At 45.0% G+C, this 25,293-nt stretch overlaps 1 protein-coding gene across 1 annotated transcript in view; it reads right to left on the bottom strand.

Moving 5' to 3' along the window:
* TG (thyroglobulin) overlaps positions 1-25,293 on the bottom strand; it is a 266,945-nt gene that overhangs the window by 184,963 nt on the left and 56,689 nt on the right. The window contains exons 21-27 of the mRNA XM_006830717.1: positions 23,107-23,256; positions 17,829-17,999; positions 14,533-14,649; positions 9,931-10,046; positions 8,756-8,864; positions 7,450-7,641; positions 3,522-3,692 (exon numbers count right to left, since the gene is read on the bottom strand). Coding sequence (XP_006830780.1) covers positions 3,522-3,692; positions 7,450-7,641; positions 8,756-8,864; positions 9,931-10,046; positions 14,533-14,649; positions 17,829-17,999; positions 23,107-23,256 — 1,026 coding nt within the window. The remainder of the gene's footprint in view (positions 1-3,521; positions 3,693-7,449; positions 7,642-8,755; positions 8,865-9,930; positions 10,047-14,532; positions 14,650-17,828; positions 18,000-23,106; positions 23,257-25,293) is intronic.

Below are 25,293 nucleotides of genomic sequence, written 5' to 3'. Positions count from 1 at the left end.
AAACAACTTTGCAGTCTGGCGCATTAGCCCACAGCATCATACCATGGATATTATCCTATCACAGACAGCGTTGTACCTCATGACTGGTCTTGATATGTTCTTTTTGACAATGAATGCAACACCATTCCTCTTCAACTTGTCTTTTCCAGCACAATAAACCATGTGGTTGTCAGATTCAAATTGGCCAATACCAGTCCATTTCAGCTCACTAATGCCTAAGATATCGATGTTGATCGATTCACCAGATTTCGTTTCATTTTTGATAGCTTCTAATTTTCCCAGATTTATACTTTATACATTCCATGTTCTGATTTTCAAAGGATGTTTACAGTTGTTTCTCTTCATTTTGAGCTGTGCCCCATCAGCAAATGAAGGTTCTGCAGGCTCTTATCCCATAGACTTTACTCCATTCGCATCATCATTGTCAACTCTACTCTGAGGAGGCAGCTCTTCCCCAGTCGCATTTTGAGTGCCTTCCAACCTGAGGGGCTCATTCTCTGGTAGTATGTCTAACAATGCTTCTCTGCTATTTATAAGGTTTTCAGTGACTAAATATTCAGAAGTAGTTTGCCACTCCTTCTTCCTAGTCTGTCTTCATCTGGAAGCTCATCTGAAACCTGTCCACCATGGTTGACAAAGCTTTCAGAATCACAGCAACTCACAAGCCATCACAGTATGACAAACTGACAGATAGGTTGTAGTCTTAGGAGGTAGAAGATAGCAATATTCTCATTTTATAATTTAGAAAACCAACACCCCAATTATATGCATGTGAAAACTGAATAAGAAAAATGAATAAGGAAGACTAGAAAAGAATAAATGTATCTGAGTTATCATGTTAGAGGACAATGTTAAAAGGACCATGAACTTCCTGAAGAACAAACAAATTTGTCTTGGTAGAAGAAGTGCAGCCAAAATACTCCTTAGAAGAAAGGATGGAGAGATGAAGTGTTATGTACTTTGGACCTGTTATCATGAGGGACCAGTCCTTGGAAAAGAATATCATGTTTGGTAAAATACGTTGCTGTTGTTGTTAAGTGCCATCCAGTTGGTGCCAACTCATAGCAACCCTGTATAGGGTTTCCGAGGAGTAGCTGGTGAGCTTGAACCACCAATGTTGCTTGCAAATGGCTTTGCAGTCTGGCACATTAACCCACAGAGCAACACAAAGAAGTAGAGTGTCAGCAAGAAAGAGAAAGACCCCCAATGGATGGACAGGCACAATGGCTACAACAGTGAGCTTAAACCTCACACTGATGAGGTTGGTGCAGGACTGGGCAGTGATTCATTCTCTCATAGGGTCACTATGAGCTGGTACTGACTCAATGACACTTAACAACAACAACAACAACAGCTTTTCATGGTTTTAAATCCATACCAGGGTCCCCTCTTCTGTTGTAATTTTGCTTCACTTTGTTTCATTAATGCCTGCTCTTGAGAAAGAGTATCTAACAGCTCTTGACATTTCAGTATGAATTTAAAGCAATATATTATTAATTAGGGATTATTTGTACTTATAGTCTGGTCTCTTACTGAGGGAAGGAAGACTTGGTCCCCTATTTGTCCCTACTAGAAGTGACTTTTTGATCACTTTGTGTATGGGGCAGATTCTAATTGAGACAATCATAAGTAGACCTCAAAACCAAGCACATTGCCCATCAAGTAGATTCCAACTCATAGCAGAACAGCCCCATAAGGTTTTCAAGGCTGCAATCTTTACAAAGCAGATGGACACATCTTTCTCCTATGGAGAGGCTGGTGGGCTCAAACCACTGACCTTTTGGTTAGCAGCTGAGTGCTTACCCACAGAGCTCTTGAGTAGACCTCAGTCCCCCTGAAATGCCCATCATGGAGGACACACAAAGCCTTGCCCTCACCCCAACACACACACACACACATACACACACACACACACAATAGTGAAGACCAAACAAACCTTGAAAGTCATTTTGAAAACCATTCCTTAGGATGACAGACAAGAACACCTTCTGATTTCTTCAGTGCAGACCAAGCACATGCTCTGCGTTAAGCAGCTCTCTCTGGATTTATTGCCCATGAATAGATCTTACAGCCTCTTGAAATATCTGTTTTCACTCTGGACTACTTCTTGGAGTAATGAGCCCCATATGTTTACTACCCAGGATCTAAATAAGGTATTTGATTTTATTTACCCCCAAATGATCTTCATGTAAGCACCAGATTCTGGAATACTTTGTTTCAGGCTTTGGTCAATATGCTCTCAGCCGATAGCATTTCTAGTCTCTATTATGGGTTTCATTCTAGTCACTATGAATTCAGAAATCACTATGGCACAGTCCAGTCCTTAAGATATTAACAAGAAAAAATAAGATCTCAATAGTATCACGTAATATTGAACATTCTCTATAGGTCAGATATGGAGCCCTGGTGTGGCATTGTAGGGTAAGCACAGGACTGCAAGGTCGGTTTGAATTGCAAGGTCAGTGGTTCAAATTCACGAGCTGCTCCTTGGAAACCCTATGCAGGGTTACCATGAGTCAGAAGAACAACAACGAATATGTCAGACGCTTTACTAAGTTTTATTTATGTGCGTTATCTGTGAGCATCAATAGGAAGGCTGGTTAGGAACATTCATTTAGGAACAAAACACCTGCTATCAGATCCTAGCTCATCTATGTACAAGGTCTGAGACTTTGGCAGGTTACGTAACTTCTCTCTCTCCCTCAGCTTCAAAAAGAGACAATGACAATAACAATGCCTGCCTGAAGGCACTGTACAAAAAATTGATGAGTCAACATTTGTCAAATTTTGGAGCAAAGCCTAACTCGGTAAACACCACATCGTAAAACAATTGTATTGCTGTTGTCCATTTATAATGAATAGTAGTATTACCACTATTCATCTTCACAACAACACCGGGAGGTGGGTACTGTCATCACACCACTTATTCTTAAGCAATAGGGTTGAACAGATTCACGAACTTTCTCAAGATCATACAACTGGTCTGCAGTGGACAGTGAGAAGGCTCAGAGTGAGAGAGAAGCTCCATGCACAAACTACAGGCTCTGCAGGGGTGGCTGTGAGGACCTGTGACTGGCTTTTGGAAGCAGGTCACCAGATCCTTCTTCCCTGTCTGTCTTGGTCTGGAAGCTCCACTGAAAACTACTCAGCAACAAAACAAGACGCAAATGTCCACACTCATCTAGAAGGAGGATGGGGAGTTTGGCGTAGAACTAGACCATCCCACCCAAATCCAGACCAGATCATCCAACTGCCAACCCTCCCTGACATGCCCGAGTGAGCCCTGCTGAGGTCAGAAGAACTGTCCAGCTAAGGCAACCTCCCTCCAGCCAACTGGAAGCCCGTGAGCTCAACCAGTGCTCTTGTTGAACGTGGTTGAGATGCTATCTTATTTTTTTTTATGCAGCATTATTGACAGTGTTGTTCTTTAGATGTACAAACCCCTCTAGATAGGGAGAGGGTTTCATGGAGAGCAGGGGACCTTGTCCATGTAGGGACTTGGACCAAGAACAGATACTTACTCGTGATGAAATCCTGGCCTCCCAGATGCAATGTCACTCGGTGGCTCCCTTGGTCATAGGTCACACCAGGGCATGTAGTGTTCACTGTCTGGGCTTCAGGGCCATCCCTCCAGTCTTGAATGTTGCAAAGCAGGATGTCAGGGGAGCTTAGCAACCCACAGATTATGGGGCCTGTGGAGTTATGAGAGTGGGAGAGGTCAGTGAGGACAACCGGCAGGGTCCTTTTAGAGACTTACCGTTGTGCCCCAAAGTCCCTGTGTAAAGGGTCCAGGTAGCCACATCTGAGATGGTGAACAAGGTTACCGGGACTCAGGAGCTTGGTTTCCATTGATTAACTCTTACTTGATGGTCCTACAGTTATGTTTTTGGCAAATTCTTCAGAGGAGAACCACTGCAAGGCCTACTGACCCTCTGTCCACTACTAAAACATCTTCTTCATGGGTCAAGAGCAATGACAGCCTCCTGTGCCCCCAAATTACCACTGGGGATATTATTGATAGAATCTTCTGTTCCCATTTCAGACCCAACAAAAAAGTGGTCTTTTTGAGGTTTCGAGGGAATTAGCAGATTTGGGAGAATGATTTTCCTCACTGCTGAGAAACAGTGGAATGGCCAGCAGGCAGCCAGTAGCTCTGCAATCCCTAGTTTGTGCCACAGAGCACCGGAGTCATGGATCCTCACTAGGTGGGTGTTCCACTCAACCTGCTCTCACAGACCCCACGTGACATGTGCAAGGAAAAGGAGGCATGCTACTGCCACAGCGAGAGCTCAGAGAAGCCAGAGGCGAGCAGAAAAAATCCACCCAGAAAAATGCACTTAAACATTCATTGTTGTTGTTGTTGTTGTTGTTAAGTGCCATCACGTCGACTCATAGTGACCCAGTACAAGGTTTCCAAGGACCAGTTGATGGGTTTAAACTGCCAACCTGTGGTCACAGTCCAGTGCTGATCCTACAGTGACAAAATAGGCAGGGTATATATTTTTCTTCTGTGCTCAGACCTTTGAAAGGGGACCTCATGCTCATGGCATTTTCTTCATGAAGACACTGTAGGATTAGCACTGGACTGCTAACCACAAAGTTGGCAGTTCAAACCCACTAGCAGATCCTTGGAAGCCATACATACGGTTGCTGTGAGTCAAAACTGACTCAACAGCATTTAACAGTGCCCGCAAAGTCCCTGGATGTTGTAAATGGTTAACATGCTCAGCTGTTCAGACAAAAGTCAGCTCCACCCAGAGGCACCTCAGTAATATGCTTCCAAAAGTCTCAGCTTTTAACACTCTCTGGAGGCCAGTTCTACTAGAATATGTACGGGGTTGCTGTGAATCAGCACCGGCTTGAAGAAAACTGGCTTTTCAAAGTCTCGTGGGGGCTTTGAATGCATGCTGCAGGCAGAGTTTGGACAGTGCATCCGAGAAGGAAGCCTATGGGTCACCATACTAGTGACCCCAACTGCATTCAAGTGAACCTCCACAAGCAAGTCCCTCTGTTCCTCAGCAAAGACACCTGAACTAAGATGTAGGTACAGAAGTCTCGTGTATTTCCATTCATGTAACTGACCTAAGGAAACTAAGCTATTTAGAGGATGGGGATGGAGGAGGCTGAAGTTTTATTCACAACTGGAGAAAAAATCACACACTCACACATCAGCAAGATAAATGACTTCCCAGGCTGAGATAAAAAGACGTTGGTTGTGGGAAAATTCAACCAACGGATTGGTAAATTAACCCTCCAGATGTGCGCAAAAGACAGGACTGGAGAACAGGGAGGGGATGGAACAGCTGCCGTCAGTGAGAGTTCCGCTCTCAGCAGTGTTAGTTGGCTCCTCAACTCTGGTTAATTTCCTGAATCATAGGTTAGACTTGGACATAAAAGGGAGCAATCTGTTTGCCAGAACTGTCAGGGAAAGAGGGATTGTGTGGGCTCACTTCTACATGGAATGAAGCAATTCTTCCATACATGATCCTAAGGAAAATGAAATCAGATTTTCCAACTTGAAAAGCCGTGCGGTCTTGTGAGTAATTGGACATCTGGGGAACTGTGGTAACCTTAGCAGAGAAAAGGCCTTCAGTTCAAAGTCAACATCTTGGGTTTGAATTACAGTGTTTCTAAATATCGGTGGAGATGGACCTGGGAGAGATTGGGGGCTTGGTTCCAGACCACTGCAATAAAGCAACTATTGCAATAAAGTGGTCATACACAATTTGGGGCTTCCCAGTGCACATAAATGTATGTCTGCAATGTGCTGTAGCCTATGACGTATACAATAGCAGTCTAAAAACATCTGAAATACTGTGAGAAGGACACAGATGCACGTAGTCAACATGAGCTCTTGGGAAAGAGGGGCCAAGAGACTTGTCCAACCCTGGCTTGTCAGCACTAATCTTCAATTTGTAAAAATCTTAGTATCTGTGAACACAATGCAATGAGGTGTGCCAGTATTCACAAAGACAGATATACCTCTGTGTGTATTTATGCATGTGTGTTCACTCCCATCCCTACACACATCTAAACATTACCAGGAATTTGCATCACAGAAACATAAAGAATTCAACCTGCCTGGGTGTTCAGGAACCAACTTACTCCCATCTGGATTCCGCTCCAGCACACTAACAGAAGATCTTCGTTTTGACCACTGTTCACTGTGGGGAGCTACACTTGACCTTTGGCAACATCACCTTGTTTGAGCAATCAGCAGCATTCGCTTCATCTTCAGCCCTCTCCTCCCTTGGTCCAGGAAGCAATGTTTTCCAGAGTCAACTCTTTCCTCCCTAGCTATTCAATTTTCCTCTGCATTGAGAATTCTCGACCTGTTACGCAGGTGTCCGTCAGACATCAGCCCCCTCACCTTTTCACTCTATACCCTCTTCCTAGGAAATCCCATTTCATCCGTAACCACACCTTCTGAGGCTACCTGAATAGAATAATTCATGCATTTACACCTCCAACTGGATCTCTAACTCCAGAACTTAGTGCTCAACTGTGAGTGTCTCCAGAACACTTCAATCTTGTTGTTAAGTGCCGTCAAGTCAGTTCAACCCATAGCAACCTTGTGTAGGGTCAAGGAGCAGCTGGTGAACTTGAACTGCCAACCTTGTGGTTCAAACAGACTTTGCAGTCCAGCGCATTAACCAACAGTGCCACACCAGGACTCACGAACTTCCTGTGTCTCCTCCCATCACCAAATCTTGTATCTAGTATCGTTCATTATTCTCCAAACCAGTGTACATTATTCTACTCAACCAAGTGTACAAACTAGATTCTTAGCAATGATTTTTGACATCTCCCTCTTACCCACCCCCAGAACCCAAAGTCCTACTAATTTTGCCTCTAAAAGATATCTGGACTCTGTTCCTTTTTATCCATGTCCACTGTATCATCTAGTCCTCTCTTCCCTGGACTACCCCAACTCCTCCCTCTGCATGGACTCTAACCACCCATGCAGTACCTGGCTCCATGCTCAAGCCAAAGTGCTTCTTGTAAAGTTCACTTCTGATCAGGGCACCCGTTTGTTTAAAGCTTTCAAGATCTTCCCATTGTTCTTAGAATAAATAAAAAATAGCTAATGCAACCTATAAGATTCTGTCTGGTCAAGTCCTTCCAAAGTAAGGCTCAACCCTGTGCTCCATGCTCCACAGAGGCTAGTTTTCTCATCAGATCTCTTCTTTATACGCAGAGGGCCTTTTCACCAGATGCTCCTTTCTAGACCCATCTTCCCTTCTGCTTTCATCCAGTTATGGCCTATGAGATGTGGCTTGTAAGAACAAGAGGGGGTTGTCCCTGACCTCATGTCTGTAAACATCATCTTCCCTGTGTGCAGTCACCTCATAGTTGTCTCCATATATCCAGCCTTCACATCCCTACTGTCACCTCTTCCCTGTCAGAGCAAAGGCTGTGGTGTAGGAGGGACGTCCCTGCCGGCATTACCTTCTTGGACCTGCGTAAGAATGAAGCCATCGCAGCAGGGATCCCGGTCACATGCAAGAAGGCAGAAGAGATGCACATCAGTCATGTTGGCTCCTGGTGCTGAAAACACAAAGGGGCTGTACATCCCAGAGAGTGTGTTCTGGAAATTCGTTTGTTCAAAGGTTTTCTGACTTGTGGTGGTAAATTGTTGGCCTGGGGATAAAGCAGAAACATCTTTTAAAAGATGGGTCTGGTGAAAGGAGATGGGGATATGTTTCTTATTCATGACTAGGGAGTAATTTTTATCATGACTAATTGTGACTGTCACAACTTTAAAGGTAGAAGTTTTGTAACCAAAACAGTCCAGAAACAGAGGACCCTAGGAAGAGCATGAGTGGAATGTGGGACCCTATCCAGAGAAGCAGCGACACCAGAGATGGAGGCAGAGATGAGGACATGGAGAGAGGGAGCAGCTGAGGACTCTAGATTTATGGAAAGAGAAAGGTTATGTGCTGGCTGTCAGGAGGCAGGCTTGCAGAATGTGTTCTTTGGTGGTTTAAATTATTATATGCCTGAGTGTTTTTGTGTACAAAACAGAAACAACAACAACTACCAAAATAATAATAATAATAATAACCAGTAGGACTAGAAACAAATACTGTTGAATGCACAATAAAAAAACAACAACTCATGGACAAGGAAAAAAAAAGGATTTCCTAGCAGGGTAGAATGGACGGGAATTGATAGTACTATCATGGCACAGTAGGTCCTCCTATGCTTCATGCAATGTGTTGGAGTCATGAAACTTCAGACCTGCCTGGGCATGGTGGGAGAGGAGCTACTGGGGTCCCGCCTAGACCACTGTGACCTACACAGACACACACTACACCTTTGAGAGGGTAAACGTACATGTGGAGAACTAGCATTATTTTTACTTTTATGTTACCATTAAATACTTATTGTGCTCAGTATTTTTCGAGTGTCACTATATACATGTGGAAGGCATTAGTGAGTCAGTAGTAGAATTCTCCACTTCCACACAGGAGACATGGGTTCAATTCCCAGCCATTACGCCTTAAGCACAGTTGCCACACATCTGTCAGTGGAGGCTTGCGTGCTGCTCTGATGCTGAAGAGATTCCAGTGGGGCTTAATGATTAAGATGGACTAGGAAGAATAGGAAGAAAGGCCTGGAAATCTACTACTGAAAATCAGCCAATGGGCAGAAGAGAAGCTGGGACTGAGGGCAAGGGGTGGGATGAGGGAAACCCAACCAGAGACATAGTTAAACCCCTGAGCCTCTGAGCCACCCAGCTCTACCCACGTACCCTGTTTCAGATAAACAGCTAGAAAGTCTTGGACCCGGTGCCTCACTTTCACCTGGCACCTGAGACTCTTGAAGCTGGTGGTCATTGCGTTTCCCAAGGTGTTTTCCTCCTGAAGATGGAAAGAGTCTGAATTTTCACCCAGTAATGTTTAACAGTTCAATGCAACAAACATTCCCAAAACTCATCCTATGCCCTAAGCACTAGACTAGACAGAGTTACAAAGATGGACAAGGGATCTCTGCTCATTAGTCTCTCCTTGCCTATTTGAGCAGCTCTGGTAGCATCATGCTTACTGGGTGAGCTGCTAACCTCACAGTCAGCAGTTTGAAACTACCAGCGGTTTCATGGGAGAAAGGTGGGACTTTCTGCTCCTGTAAAGATTTACAGCCTTAGAAACCCTATACAGGGTCGCTGTGAGTTGAAATTAACTCCAAAGCACACCACCACCATTGGGGCAGACCAACTCCTGGTGTGGCTCTGTGGGATCAGTACTGGACTGTGAACCACAAGGTTAGTAGTTCAAATTTACCAGCTGCTCCTTGGAAACCCTGTACAGGGTCACTATGAGTCTGAACTTACTCAACAGCACTTGACAACAACATTGGAGTAGGTGTGTGATCAGTAAATTACAGCCCAAATGTGCAAGCAATAAAATGTAGTTACTGCTGTAATACTGATGCCAATTTACGGTGAGCTTGTACAGAGCAGAGCGGAACTGCTTCAGAGTAGACTATAAATCTCTACAGGAGCAATCAGCCTCATCTATTCCTCCAGCAGAGTCGCTGGTGGGTTTGAACCACCAATCTTGCGGTTAGCAGGCTAATGCTTAACCCATGGCACCATCAGGGCTCTTTGTTAGCTGCAAGATGCATGTCATTCCAGAGGAGAGAAAGACCCATTCTATTGACAATGGAATTGCAACAGCTATCAGAGTGAACCTGCATGAGAGTCTGACATGTGGGGAAGAGTTCATCAGGGGGCAATAAGGGAAGGAGGTTTTAGGAAGAGGAACCAGTAAGACATGGAATGCCATGGTGCTTTGCAGACATGAGAATTCATAGGAGATTCCCTATGGGAATCCATTTTCATCTGATTTGCTTTCAGCTGAACTAGTTAGAGCATGTCTGACAGAAAACAGGCAAAAGACAGATCTTCCAGTGACCGCCCTGGCTGACCTGGTCAGAAGCCAGACAGGCAATGCTGTCATTTGTCCCAGCATAGAATTCACACAAGATTTGTTGTCCCTCCGTGGATACGACCAGGAAACTGCAGTCCTCATCCTCTGCACAGTCTGCAAGAACCACGGAGACAGTCACCACCAGCCTATTCGATTGACCCGTCCTTGCTGCACCTATCCCAAACATACACATAGGCTAGCGACTGAGCGCGGACCACACCCCATGTCATGCTATGCACTTTGCTATCCACTCAATGAACACTTGCTTTATAGATGAGGAAACTGAGCCTAGACAATGTCAGTTACTTACTCAAGGTCACCAAGCTAGTAAGTGGTTAGCTGTTAGATTTTAGAACCTGCTCAGTTACTAAGTTGTATCTTCCTAAACTAAATTGTTTGTTTGTTTGTTTTGTATTTTGGTCACTTCTATTCTTTGAGGAGACCAGGTATACATTCCTGCTAAAGATCTGATTAATGCCCTACTGGGAATTCCAATGATATATTAGGAGTCCTGAAGTGGCACTGTAGGATAAGTACTCGACCATAAGGTTGGTTTGCACTACAGGATAAACTCACCAGTTGCTCCTTGGAAACCCTATATAAGGTGCTATGCACTGGAACTGACTCAATGGCTCTTAAAAACACCGCTGGCATAGTAAAGCACAAGTCCCAGCTCTGTACAGTGAACACCTCTCCTGATGAGAGTGGCCCCTAAGCTTTAATGAGACTAGGTCATCACTCTCCTTTTGTTAACAATGTTACTCCAGGCATCAGGGAAAAAGCCAGCCTATAGAAGGCTCTACAAATGTAATAAGTGAGTGAATGAAGTCTAGGTAATACAAAAGGACGAGAATGTTTACCTGTGTTATGCACTTGAATAAAGATAACAGATAACTAATGATTTAGCAAGAATATGAGGTTCTGCTAAAAAGCATACATTAATGAAGAAACAGTGACTTATAGTTTTACAATGACAATGACAAAGTGCTTTCACATACGTTACTCATACTGATTCTTGCACTAACCCTTAGAGGTTCATTTAGAGATGAGGAAGGTAAGACTAAGCCTTGGCAAGGCCACATGCTGGGTGTAGCTGAGCTGTTCTTCAAATGCCCTTGAACTTCAGTTCCTCTGCTCTCCTCACTTTGCTAGCTGAGGGGCAAGAGAAAGCAGCTCATGTCTGGTTACTGAGATGTCTGTATTTTGTCTACAAGACTCTCTCAAGCTGCCTTTCTACTTCGGGTGTGAAGTTGGTCTTAGGGGTCCCCTCCATTTTTCTCCTGGATCCTCAAGAATTAGGCTCCAGGAGATAAATGGTGTCCTTCTTTTCAACCTGCCTGCCTCATTCGAAACCCTAAAAAAATCACTGTTCTTGACCCACCTAGCTCTTAGACCTAAAGCCGTCACTGTCAGCAAATGCCAGCTTCCAGCTCTGGGACAGAACCAGTCAAGAAAGCACATACAGGATGAGCACCCTCAATTCAAGTTGATGAGGTAATGATCTAGAACTAGGACTTCCCGCTTATAAGCAAACGTCACCTCATGCTTTTCTAGACAGTCTACTCTTCCTCTCACCATTAACAATCCCACCTCCCATGGCATCAGCCAAAATAAACCAAACCCTTGCTGACAAGCTAATTCTGACTCATGGTAGTGGTGGTTATGAGCCGTAGAGTTGGTTCTGACTCATAGCGACCCTGAACAGGGTTTCCGAGGCTCTAAATCTATACGAGAGCAGAAAGCCTTCTCTTTCTCCCATGGAACTGCTGGTAGTTTCAAACTGCTGACCCTGAGGTTGGCAGCCCGATTCATCACCACTACACTATGGTCGCTATGAGTCAGAATCGACTCCACGGCACACAACAACGCTACAGAGCAGAACTGTCCCATAGGACTTCCAAGGCTACCAACTTTATAGAAGCTGACTGTCACATCTTTCTCTGTGGAGTGGCTTGGTAGTTCGAACCACCAACCTTTGGTTATCATCCAAGCACTCTCAACCACTCTTCTACTGACCCTCCTATAGCTGTGTTGCTGTTGTTGTTGTTGTTGTTGTTGTTGTTGTTGTTGTTGTTAGGAGTCGTTGAATCAGTTCTGACTCATAGTAACCCTGTATAAGGTTTCTGAGGAGTGGCTGGTGAGGTTGAGCTGCTGACCTTGCAGTCCAAACTGACCTTGAAGTCCAGCACACTAACCCACAGCACCACACCAGGACTCCTCCTGTAGCAATAGTGGCTCTGTATTCATTGTTGTTGTTGTTAAGTGCTGTTGAGTCTTTTCATATTCAGAGCTATCCTGTATAGAGTTTCCAGGGCTGAAAATCTTTTCATGAACAGAAAGCCTCATCTTTCTCCCTCGCAGTGGCTGGCAGACTCGAACCACTGACCTTGTGGTTCAGAGTCCAGTTCTTATCCTACAGAGTCATGTGCTCTATATTTTTACCTCTCGAATATCCCTTCTACTGACCATAAAACCAGTGAGATATGGAATACTTGGGTCCCTGCTGGACCTACAAATACCCTAGACCGCCCTGATCTCTTTCATCTAAGAGGACACCATCTGTCCAGATCTCTTGGCCTTCATCCTATGGAGATTTAATTTAACCTGGGTAGTTGGACCATCATGACACTAACAGATGGACCTGTCCTTCCTGCTTCCTTCATTCCTATGATTCAGTGTTCTCTTTTTGTGCCCAATCCTTTGTGTTCCCATCTAACTCAAGGCATCACAACATAGCCAATGTGTGTGTAGCTATGTAAGTATGTGTCCGATAGTCTTTGCCAAGACAAAGTACTTCCAGAGATCTTTATCAAGATTGATTTCTTGGTGTTGGGTCCTCATTTCCTTTCTGTTTACTTTGGTCTTTCACTTCCAGTTCCTATGAATATCATTTATTGCACACATTTTTTCAGCTCCTACTTCATGCCTTGCACTAGGTGATACAAAGAATAGCTTGTGTTCATCATAACCATGTAGACATCCAAAACAGATGCGGGCTCAGAGCATTAGTTAGCAAGCACACCACATGTGATTACTGAGGGAGGTGTACCACAGAGATTCACGGGCTTTGGCATCCTTGAGCTTGGGTCTGAAATGAAGTTCTGACACTGGCTTAATCTGTGTCACTATGGAAGTCATTACACTCAAAAAGCCATATTTCTCCTCAGCAGTGACGTGGGATAACAATGACAATTTCATTGTAGGATTATGAGAAAATCTTTGTAAATTTGCATGCGCAATAAATGGTAGTGTGACTATCCTTTCACTGAACTCACTACTGAAACAGACATATATATCTCCCACCCTGGACAAATGTTGTAGGATCAGGACTGGACTGCAGACCACAAGGTCAGCAGTCAAACCCACCAGAAACTCCTCAGAAACTCTGTGTAGGGTCACTGTGAGTCAGTACCGGCTTTTGTTGTGAAGGTGGTACTTCACAACACCATCTATGCAATGTGAGTCAGTACTGGCTTCTGTTGTGAAGGTGGCACTTCACAACAACACCTATGCACTGGACAGTCAGGCCTACTCATTTCTGCTTGCTATCATGTAGCATGGAGTCCTGGAGTGGCGCTGTGAGCTAATGCGCTGGCCTGTAAGGTTGGTTTGAACTACAAGGTTGGTGGTTCAAGCTCACCAGCTGCTCCTTGGAAACCCTATACAGAGTCACTATGGGTTAGAAATGACTCAACAGCACTTAACAACAACAACCATGTAGCACAGTTATTCAGGATATAGTTGGTAACATTATGTCAATTCTGACTCATAGTAACCCTATACCTGTTGCTGCTCTTAAGTGCTGCCAAGTCAATTCCAACTCATAGCAACCCTGCATAGAGTTTCCAAAGAGCAAATGGTGAGTTTGAACTGCCAACCTTGTGACTAGCTATTCAGTGTTTATCTTACAATGCCACATAAGGATTCCAAGTCTATTGCTATTAAGTGCCGTGGAGTTGGTTCCAACTCATAGCAACCCTGTATAGGGTTTCCAAGGTGTTAAATCTTCAAGGGAGCAGAAAGCCTCATCTTTCTCCTGTGGAGCGGCTGGTAGGCTCGAACTGTGGATCTTCTGGTTCATAGTCCAGATCTTATCATATGGAACCACAGTGCTTCCCAAATGCTATAGTTGTTGTTGTTGTTAAGTGTGGTCAAGTCAGTTTTGACTCATAGCAACTCTGTATAGGGTTTCCAAGGAGTGGCAGCTGGTGAGTTTGAACCTCCGACCTTGCAGTCCAGTGCATTATCACACAGTGCCACATTAAGACTCCAACATTATAGTAGATGTATTAAAAATGGAAATAAAATTATGAATTGAATATACATGTGAAATAGTAGAAAGATGAGACTTTCTGCTCCAGCAAAGATTTACAGCCTTAGAAACCCTATACATGGTCGCTGAGTTGGAACCAAGTTGAAGGCACTAAACAACATACTTGTCAAAATTAATTGATTTACAAGTTGTTTTGACAAAGTATGTTTCGCATTATAGTTTTAATGAGTTCGATTTGCTCTTCTAGATCAGCAAAGCCTACTTTACTCTCTCCCTGTGCTTTGTGCCCACCTCCCCTCTCCCTGGGGAGGAGGAGCAGCCCCTTACCTGCCAAACACTGCATCAGTGGGGACTTAGAACCAGGGACTCTGGACCTGATCATCACTGGAGCGTCACTACTGAAGATCACCTTGGATTCTGGAACCTTCTCAAAGGTCCGCATCACTGAAAAGAAAGTAGACAGGTGAAATCTCACTCAGAAGACAGCAGACCATCTGCAGAGAAGTCAAGAGGGCGGGGTCAGCAGTCACTTCTCAGCGATTGGCCCCATCCCCCTCACTAGGTTGGCCATTTGCCATACACATATATTTATAAATACATATGGTACATGGGAGCCCTGGTGTGGAGGCATAGGGTAAGAACTCAACCACAAAGCTGGTTTGAATCTCAACATCAGCAGTTCAAACTCACCAGCTGCCCCTCAGAAACCCCATACAGGGTTGCTATGGTTGGAACCAACTGGACAGCTCATAACACCGGCATGTTTTATATGTGTATGCCTATACAAAGACATATATTTTATACATGTATATTTACAAGAGGGCTGGGAAAGTTAATGGAAGAATGGAATTAAAAGATAATGGAATTTTTTCACCAATTTTTTGAGGTACTGTAGTATAAGAACTGGACTGATTACTGCAAGAACAGTAGTTCAAATCCACCAGTTGCTCTGAAGCAGAAAGATGATGCATTCTGCTCCCATAAAGATTTACAGTCTTGGAAACCTTATATAGGGTCACTATGAGTTAGAATTGACTCACTGATCATGGGTTTGGTTTTGGGGGTGGGGGGGGGGTTTGTACATATTGTTATTGTTGGTAAGTGCTGTTGACTTGGTTCTGATTCCAAGGAGCAGCTAGTGGGATTGAACTGCCGACCTTATGGTTTGCAGGCCAGTGCTGATCCTACAGCATCGCATCAGGAGTCTTTTGTATATATCAGAAACCAGAAATTAGTTAGCATTGGCAAGGTCGAGAAATTATAACGCTTGTATATTGCTGGTGGGACTGTAAAATGGTATTATCTGCTGTGAAAAGTTCGGTGGTTCTTTAAAAAGTTAAACATAGAATCAACATTTGCTGTAGCTGTTAGGTTCTATCAAGTCAGTCCCAACTCATAGCAAACTTGTCTCGGGTTTCCGAGGCTGTAAATCTTTGTGAAACACAAAATCTCATCTCTCCCTTGGAGTGGCTAGTGGGCTCAAACCGCTAATCTTGTGTTAGCAGTCCAGTGCTTATCCTATAGACCCACTGTGCTCCCAGATATGGCCCAGCAATTCCACTCCTAGGTATATCCTCCAAGGAACTGAAAGCAGAAACTGGTACACACATGCATAGTCCTAGCCCTAAAAGACTGCAGGGTCTAATGGGGCTGAAGGTGGCCTGGGTATTATGATAGTGCTTTATCTGAAGAGCAATACAGAACCACTGAAGCATTGTTGAGGATCCAATGCAGAGAGGGAACTGCACTGTAGGATATTTGCCTTGTAGAAAGAATACTGACAGCAGTGCAGAGAAGTGGCTGCAGGGGGCGCCACAGAGCAGGAAGATGAGTTGACAGACTAAGGCAGCAAACCAGGTGGGTGACCACAGAGGTCTAGGCAAGGAGAATCGTTGGGTGAACTAGGGGGAGATTCTCTTGGGGACTTCTATAACCCATCTCTAAGCGCTTTGGGTTTTCTGGAGGATAATCATCTCAGAAATTAGATGCAATCTCATTCCTGAAGAGAAAAGTCCTTTCCGAGGGAGGTGGAGAGAATTCTGAGAAGAAAGAGTATGATGGCCTCCTGTCAGGACCCAGATTCATAACACAAAAGCCCCCTGCATCTCCAGAAAAGGAAACCACAGCTTGGAGCTTTGCACTGGAAGCCGTGTGAGAGACACCGAGGATCAGCGTGGAAGCTATTCAGCAACCCGCTCCTCGGGGAGGCACTGTCAGAGTTGCCAGAGCCAGGCTGTTACTCATAAGTGTTTCTGGTGCTGCTGATAAGCTGCCTTTCTGCTCCAGGTGGACCCGGGCCAGAAGAAATCATGAAAAGCTTTACAGCATGCCTATTACAGTCCTCACTGTCCCCGACTGACAAGCCTTTAGATAACAATCACCATCACCGTCACCTGGGGCCACAGGCAAATCATTTCATTTGGGAAGGATGGCAAGAATCTGCCCATTAATCTCTGAAAGTGTCTACTGGGTCTAAATCCTCTGATTGGTATTTCTGCCCGAGAGCAAGCATATTGGAAATAATATTAAAGTTTTCATCACATTTGTGATTTATCCCTGGAGGCATACATACACAAAAATCCTTGAACTATGTTGGCTCTTTGCTAGAAATGGGAATGATTGTTCAGAATAATCTCATTTGGATTTCCTCATATGCTTTAGGTTATTAGCTGTACCCTCTTCCCTAGAGGACAGGCAGACAACACGTGTGAGTGAGTATGCGTGTGTGTGCAGGCCTGCGTGTGGACGGTAAGGACACAGCCCACTGAAGGATGGTGTCTGACACAAAATGGTGGTCCATGAATCACTGTTGACTTTTCAGAAGGACGATGACACACACAGTATCTCAGGAGACAAGCATGGAGCTGGGGAGGGGAGGAGGAAGCTGATGATCAGAAAGGTTGAGTGCCTTGCTCTGGGTCACCCAGTGAGTCAGTGGTGGAACCAGGATAGGCACCCAAATCTTTCCCTAACAGCCTTTGGGGCCAAAATGTCATCCTGTTCTATGGAAGCAAGTGGTCAACACAATGGAACTCTCAGTAGATTGTGATGTTTTCAGTCCATCTCTTGTGCAGGCTGAACTACCTAAGGGTGAGGTTCTCAGGAAATGGACTTTCCAGTGGTCAGAAAGTAGAGAAGAGAGAACATGCAAATTGTTAACCGCCTGTGGACCATCAGCTGATCATCAGCTTCCTCCTCCCCTCCCCAGCCCCATGCTTGTCTCCTGAGATACTATGTGTGTCATCGTCCTTCTGAACACTCAACAGTGATTCATGGAGCTCCATTTTGTGCCAGACACCGTTCTTCAGTGGGCTGTGTCCTTACTGTACACACACAGGCCTGCACACACACACATACTCACTCACACATGTTGTCTGTCTGTCCTGTAGGGAACAGAGTACACCTAATGACCTAAAGCATATGAGGAAATCCAAATGAGATTATTCTGAACAATCATTCCCATCTCTAGCAAAGAGCTCATTGGAATCTTCTATGAAACGTTTATGTACATTCAACTTGTTTCAGAAGAAAGCGTTGCTGACAAATGTACCATGTCCCCTCTCCTCTCTGCAAGCCCATCCACCCAAGCCCACTCCCAGGTGATGGACACCACAAGCACATACTCAGGCACTGAGACTCCGTGAGTGAGGCCGCTGTCTCTGACCCAGGCAGCCTCCGCCCCTTTCCGTCCACGCAGAAGGTGGCCCCGGTGCCCCTGTCTGTCTGGCGCGCCAGGTACTGTCCATCCTCGTCACACTGCAGGCCCGTCTCATTCCTCTGACAGTCAGTGACACCTGGAAGCAGGACATGGACACACACAGCAATTAGCAATGTGCCTCAGAGATTCCCTCCCCTCCCAGCTCCCAGACCTTAGCCCATTTATGCCCAAACTCACTGCCGTGGAGTCAATTCTGACTCATTGTGACTCTGTGCAGGGTTTCCGAGGTTGTCAATCTCATGGAAACAGAAAGCCTCATCTTTCTCTCACAGAGTGGCTGGTGGGTTTGAACTGCAAACCTTGTATTTAACGATCCAGAGCCACCAGGGCTGCTAGTCTATTTAGCGCACATGATAACTGAAAGCCGCACCCTAGCTACAGTCCCATGCCCTGTAACGTCCTGTGACCTGCTTCCATCCACCATGTGCTCAGACACAGTCAGCTGCTTCCAGCACCCTGCCCAGAACTCAAACACAGGCTTGACTCCACCTGCTCCCTGGGGCCTCGTCCTCCCTAGCCCTCTCTGGGTTAACTCCCCACTGCTCTTCAGCTCTCAGCTCAACCCTCATATCCTCAGGGGAAGCCAAGTCCCATCCAATAGCTCTTCACACTTCCAGCAGCTCACACTTCTCCTTCAGAGCAGGGAGCATGGGCCTCCTTGACTGTTGATGAATGGCTGTTTTCCCATTAGAGAGTAAGCTCCCTGAAACCAGGCCTGGTGTGTTCATCATTGTATCCCAGTGCCTGACGCACAGTCTCACTGCTATCGAGTCGATGCCAACGCATAGCGACCCTACAGCACAAAGCAGTATCTCTGAGGCTATAAATCTTTACAGAAGCAAACTGCCTCATCTACCTCCCAAGGAGCAACTGGTGGATTCAAACTGCCAACCTTGCAGTGAGCAGAGCTTAGCCCACCACAATACCAGTGATCCTTAACCTATAGTTGTTGTTAAGTGCCACTGAGTCAGTTCCGATCCATAGCGACCCTGTATAGGGTTTCTGAGAAGCAGCTGGTGAGCTTGAACCACCAACCTTGTGATTCAAACCAACCTTGCAGTCCAGCGCATTCACCCACAGTGCCACGCCAGGAGTAGGAACTCTAATAACTCAATGACATTAGTTATTCAACTAAGTAAGATATACAAATATTTATCTTTATTTCTGGGCTTAGCTATTTCCTCTTCCTGAAAGTCACTTCTCCTCCTAACTCCTGGCAAACCCACACTCACCCTCCAGACCTAAGACAAGATGCAATACAGCAGTTAGCATGTAGCTCCCTCCCCATCCCCCAGGACTGTGAACTACGCCAAAATGTTTACAATTGCGACTTCCTCTCCTACCAGACTCTATGCAACTTGAAGGCAAGCAATTTATCTTTCTGTGTTTTTATATGCTCAGGACTTGGCACCAAGCAGGTGCTAAATACACCTTTGATGAGTGGTATCAAAGGAAAGTATCCTGATTTGGTCTTCCAGGGTTGGGAATGAGGTGGAAATCAGTCTTTTCTAGCAGAAACTTGAGAACATCTCATTTCTACATTTTAAGACTTATCAGTTATGTGATTGATTAATACTGACAGCTATTTGTGTGGTAGGGAGTAACAAAAAGGTATTTTTAAAATAGAATTCTTTCCATGCCATGATTGAGATATATGAATTAATACATCAATAACGAGGTAGAAAAAGAAATATTCAGTTAACAAGCAAACCTGTTGCCTTTGAGTTGATTCTGAGTCATGGTGACCCCATATGACAACGTAGAACGGTTCCATAGTGTCACCAAATCTGTAAATCTTTACAGAAGCAGACTGCCACACCTGTGTCTCTCACAGCTGCTGGTAGGTTCAAACCACCAAGCCCCACACACACCCGTCTCCATAAACAAGGATGGGTATTTGGCATTGCTTTCTTAAGAATGCATGTCTCTCAGAGCTGATAGCACTTGGAGTCATTTCTAGTCCTAAGGCCAGAACCGGTGTCTTCAAACTGAGGGTGACATCCAAACACTAAGGGCACCCTACTCTTGAGCAGAACTTCTTCTCCAGGAGAGAAGTCAGACTTCCCTCTGTCCTCCTGACCTGGCCAGGGCCCTGGTGACACTGTGCTTAAATGCTCAGCTGCTAACTGAAAAGTCAGCAGTTCAAAGCTCCCCCAATCCCCCCAGCCACTTCAAGGGAGAAAGCTCTGGCAAGAAACCTGAGCAACCCTAGGGGACAGTTCTACTTGGTCACATGAGGCCCCAGTGGATCGGAATCAACTCGATGGCAGCAGTTTGGGCACTCCTGACCAAAGAGACTGCCCTTACCAAAGAAGGTGTCTTAGTATCCTTAGATTATTTTTTTAATTCTAGAAATTATTCAGACCTTAACCAATGGCGGTTTGCTTGCTGCTGGGATGATTTCAGTTTGACATGAAAAGCTGTGAAACATTGCATTATGGAAGCTTGCTAGGAAAAAGCAACGACACCCACCTAACTAACAAATCAGGTCAAGTGAGGTCACATGACAGCCCAGAAGGCAAAACACCAAGCCTGGAAAGGAGGATGATGACAAAGAACTCCGACTGCATGTGGAAAGAACCCGGCACTCGTCCATCTGATAAGCATAACTTACACGGCATCGTAAGTTTCAGAATCAGCTAAAACCAAGAGCAGAGGCCAATTCCTCTAACTGAGTGATTGTGGTTAAATAGCATTACTTCTCTGTGGAAGGAAGTGTCCTAACATTTACCTGGAAGGAGACCTGGGAAGATTGAGTGTGACAACACTGGCAAAATATGGAGCTCTGGTAGCGTAGTGGTTATGAATCGGGTTGTGAGCCGCAAAGTCAGCAGTTCGAAACTACCAGCTGTTCCATGGGAGAAAGATGAGGCTTTCTGCTCCAGTAAATGTTTACAGCCTCGGAAACTCTATGCAGGGTTGCTATGAGTCGGAACTGACTCCCCAGCACATAACAACAACAACAACAAGCTGGCAGCAAGACTCCTAAGCCAGAAGAACTAGATATTGGCCAGCTATCACTACCAACTGCTTTGAAACGGATCATACTAGAAGGTCCCGGATAGAGCAGCATAATGTGGGGAACTAAACTCAAAATAATTTAAAAGAAAATGACCAGACTTACTGGTCAGAAAGAAAAAGGAGGAACCTGAGACTGTGACCCTCAACTACTCTTCAGATATGGAAAGGAACACACCCTCTTTCAGCCAGACAGTACATAGGGTATATACAGAGAACAACATTAGTAAGATACTATCTGTTGTTATTAGGTGCCATCGAGCTGATACCTATTCATAGCAACCCTTTCACAACAGAAAGAAAAACTGCCCAGTTTTGCACCAACCTTGCAATTGATGCTACTACATTTAAGCCTATTGTTGCTGGCACTGTGCCAATCCATCTGTTGGAGGTCTTCCTTTTTTCTCTCCAACCCTCCACTTTACCAAGCACAATATCCTTCTCCAGGGACTGGTCACTCCTGACACTATGTCCAAAGTATGAGAGATGAAGTCTGGCCATACTGACTTCCCAAGTGCACTGTGGCTGTATTGCTTCCAACACAGATGTTTGTTCTTTTGGCAGCCCATGGTACTGTTAATATTCTCCCCCAACACCATAAGTCAAATGCATCAATTCTTCTATGGCCTTTCTATTCACCGTCCAACTTTCATGTACATATAAGATGATTGAAAACATGGCTTGGGTCAGGCTCACCTTAGTCCTCAAACTGACATCTTTGCTCTTGAACATTTTAAAGAGGTCTTGTGCAGTGGATTTCCTAATGTAATATGTCATTTGATTTCTTGACTGCTGCTTCCTTGAGTGCTGATGATTGATCCAAGCAAAATGAAGTCTTTGACGACTTCAATCTTCTCTCCATTTATATGGATGTTGTTTACTGGTCCAGTGGTAAGGATTTTTGTTTTCTTTACACTGAGATGCAGCCCATACTAAAGGCTATGGTCTTTGATCTTCATCAGTAAGTATTTTAAGTCCTCTTCACTTTCAGTAAGCAAGGTTGTATAATCTGCATATTGCAGGTTGTTAATGAGTCTTCCTTCAATGCTGATGCCACATTTTTCTTCATATAATCCAGCTTTTCAGATTATTTGCTCAGCATACAGATTGAATAAGTATGGTGAAAGAATATGACCCTGGCACACACCTTTCCTAATTTACAACCATTAGGGTTCCCTTGTTCTGTTCGAACAACCACGTCTTGGGTTTTCAGTGACTAAATATCTGGAAGTAGTCTGTCTCGCCTTCTTCCTAGTCTGTCTTCTTCTGGAAGCTCAGCTGAAACCTGTCCACCGTGGGTGACCCTGCTGGTATTTAAAATACTTGTGGCACAGCTTCCAGAATCATAGCAACACGCAAGTCACCACAGTACGACATATGACCTACAAGTGGTGGTAATGAGGTATGCTCACTGTGAATGATGGAATGGTCAATCACTCAAATCAAAGGGGCAGCATGTACCTAAGGATAAAGGTGAGAAGGGATGGGAAGGTGAGCGGAAGGGAAACAGGAGCCGCAGGGAGGAAGTGGGATTCCTGTTGTTCCATGGAGGGGACTGCAATCATTGAGATGAAACAAGATGTATAATTTGTTGAATATAAAACCGATGAACATGTTAGTAAACCTTCACTCAATTCAAAATAAAATGTTGGGGAAAAGAAAAAAGAACCTTCCAGCAAGTAGGTATTCAAACACGGTGGTTCCTTTGCCAGTTGAACTCAAGTAGTTCTCAAACAAAACCGAAATCAAATATGTTTCCAGCATGTTGGTTCCAATTCATGATTACTCTTTGCCCCCAGGGGACATTTGGTGATGACTGAAGATATTTTTAGTTGTCAGAAGTCTGAGGAGTGTTACTTGCATCTAATAGGTAGAGAGACCAGAGATGCTGCTAACCTCCTACAAGGCAGCAGACAGCCCTCTCCCTCAGCAAGGAACTTTTGTTGTTGTTGTTGTTAAGTGCCATCAAGTCAGTTCCAACCCACAGCAACCCTGTATAGGGTTTCCAAGGAGTGAGCTTGACCTTGTACATCAAACTGACTTTGCAGTCCAGTGCCTTAACCCAAAGTGCCACACCAGGAACACTCTGACCCAAAATATCACCAGTTGCTGGGTCCCCCACACTGCAGCGTTCCTCTTTAGCAGCAGGTTGCTGCAGAACTTACAGTGAGTTGGACTGAAAGCTCCTGTTGACATGGTTCTTCTGCCCACAGGACAAGGGATACAGGTAGAGCGGCCTGCTTGTTCTTGATAGAATCCAACGGGGCAGGGAACACATTGCTCATCCAGAAAGTAGCTTCCTTCAGGACACTGAACTGGAAAACAAACAAATGATGTTAAAGAACAAGTCACTTGTTTTACAGTTAGACCACAGAAGACACAGGGAAGGTGAAATCCTAAACTCAGTTCAAGAGTTCATTCATTTCCCAAATGTCTGTTATGTGTCAGGCTCCAAGAGCCGGGGGTGGAACTGAGAAGGCCAGCAAGGTTTCTGCTTCCCAGGACTGGCTAGTAGGGGACAGGGTGTTATCCAGGGATTCCAGATATGGAGGGAAATCAAACAGGTGTTGTGGCAGGGAAGAGAAGGTATGTGAAGGAGGGAAGGGAGCCTCTGAGGAGGTGAGACTTGCATGATGAGGAGTGAGCCAAGCAAAGATCTAGGGAGGAAAAGTCCAGACTCAGAGAACAGCATGCACAAAAACAGTGAAGACGCAATGAATCTGAAATACTCAAGGACTGGAAAGAAGAAACTTAGGGTAGTAAGAGCTTAGTAGCCCAGGGGAAGAATGACTTCAGGTGAAATTGGCAAACAACCTGAAAGATGTGGGTCCATCTAGAAGTCTCCATGGGAACTCTTCCCAAAGGGCATGGTATGGTGTACCGCGGGGAGGGTGTGAGCTTTGGGATTGGATAGATTTGGTCAAGTCCCACTCATCACTCCACGGGTATGGTTGGACTTTCTGAGACTCCATTTCCTCATCTGAAGAATGGGGTTAATAAGAGAATCTCATTGGAGTAGTAGATCATATGCTTAAAGCGCATATCTTACTGCCTGCTTCATGCATGTTCTCAACACACAGGAATTTAGGAACCTGAGGAAGTCCTTCTGTGTAGCCAACCTAAATCCTTCACTCTGTTCAAAATATGGCTGCTTCCAGGTGGGACAATTTCACTAATTCAGCAACGTCTCATTTGACTCACATAGTCTCTCTCCCTCTTAGTCATTAGAAGTGCTTCTCAGGCTAGGGGTCCTGGTGAGACAAGTGGCGACGTGGAGGAGAGTCTCGTTATATTCTGTGCCCGGGGCGCCTGCCTTGCTGATCTCCCCCAGTTCCTTCCTGGAATTCCAGGAGTTTATGAACTCTTAATGCTTCCTGACCCTCCCAACCCCTTCTAATTTGTGTCCTCCAACTGGAGTCCTGGTGTGGCACTGTGGGATCGGCATTGGACTTCTAACTACAAAATCAGAAGTTCAAACCCACCAGCTGCTCCTCAGAAGTCTTATGCAGTGTTGTTATGAGTCAGAACCGACTTAACAGCACTTCACAGCAACAACATGACACTGGAGACCCTGGATGGTGCAAACAGTTAATGGATTCAGCTGCTAACTGAAAGGTTGGGGGTTCAAGTCCATCCAGAGGTGCTTCAGAAGACAACCTCTTTCTGGAAAACCGGCCAAACCCTATGGAGCTCAGTTCCCCTCTGACACATATGGGGTTCACCATGGATATGGGTCATTGGATTTTTGGCTGGGAAACCCACAATTCAGCTTTGAAGGATGTGTTCGTGTCCTAAAGCTTCTAAGTGAGGGTTTGAGGAGCTCTGTAACAGGAAAGTACATGAACTTGGCCACCGTGGCTCTGATGGTTCAGAAAGAAGGGTGGGGAAGAAGGCTCTTTCTTCCAGAAGTGATTTGTTACCCAATGAAGGTCGGAAGCTCTGATCTGAACTGTTTTAGGGAGCTCTGACTGTGTGCCTGGCACTCTATCTAGAGGAACACATACTTCTACATGTTAATATCTTATCCCCATTTCACAGAAGAGAAAACTGAGCATCAAGACATTCATGCATGACTTTGTGGTGTGTTTTTTATGCAAAGGGAAGCTGGAGAGTAAAATTACAGAGTATGCCAGAGCACAGCACTGGGTGTCTTGAATGTGTGGTTTCCTCCAATGAGAAAGAGATCTTCTTCCAGCTTCCCATTTTAACTTGAGGAGACAGAGACTCAAGGTCAAGTTACCATAGGCTGTGAGGCAATAGAAGTGGGCACTGAATCCCAACCTCTTCTAACCAAAACCCTTGCTCCACCCACCATTCCAAGCTGCCTTCCGTAAGCAACGAAGAAAGCATAA

The sequence above is a fragment of the Chrysochloris asiatica genome, unplaced genomic scaffold (genome assembly GCF_000296735.1).
Source record: "Chrysochloris asiatica unplaced genomic scaffold, ChrAsi1.0 scaffold00001, whole genome shotgun sequence".
Lineage (NCBI taxonomy): Eukaryota > Metazoa > Chordata > Mammalia > Afrosoricida > Chrysochloridae > Chrysochloris > Chrysochloris asiatica.
This window is presented reverse-complemented; position numbering and strand designations above follow the sequence as displayed.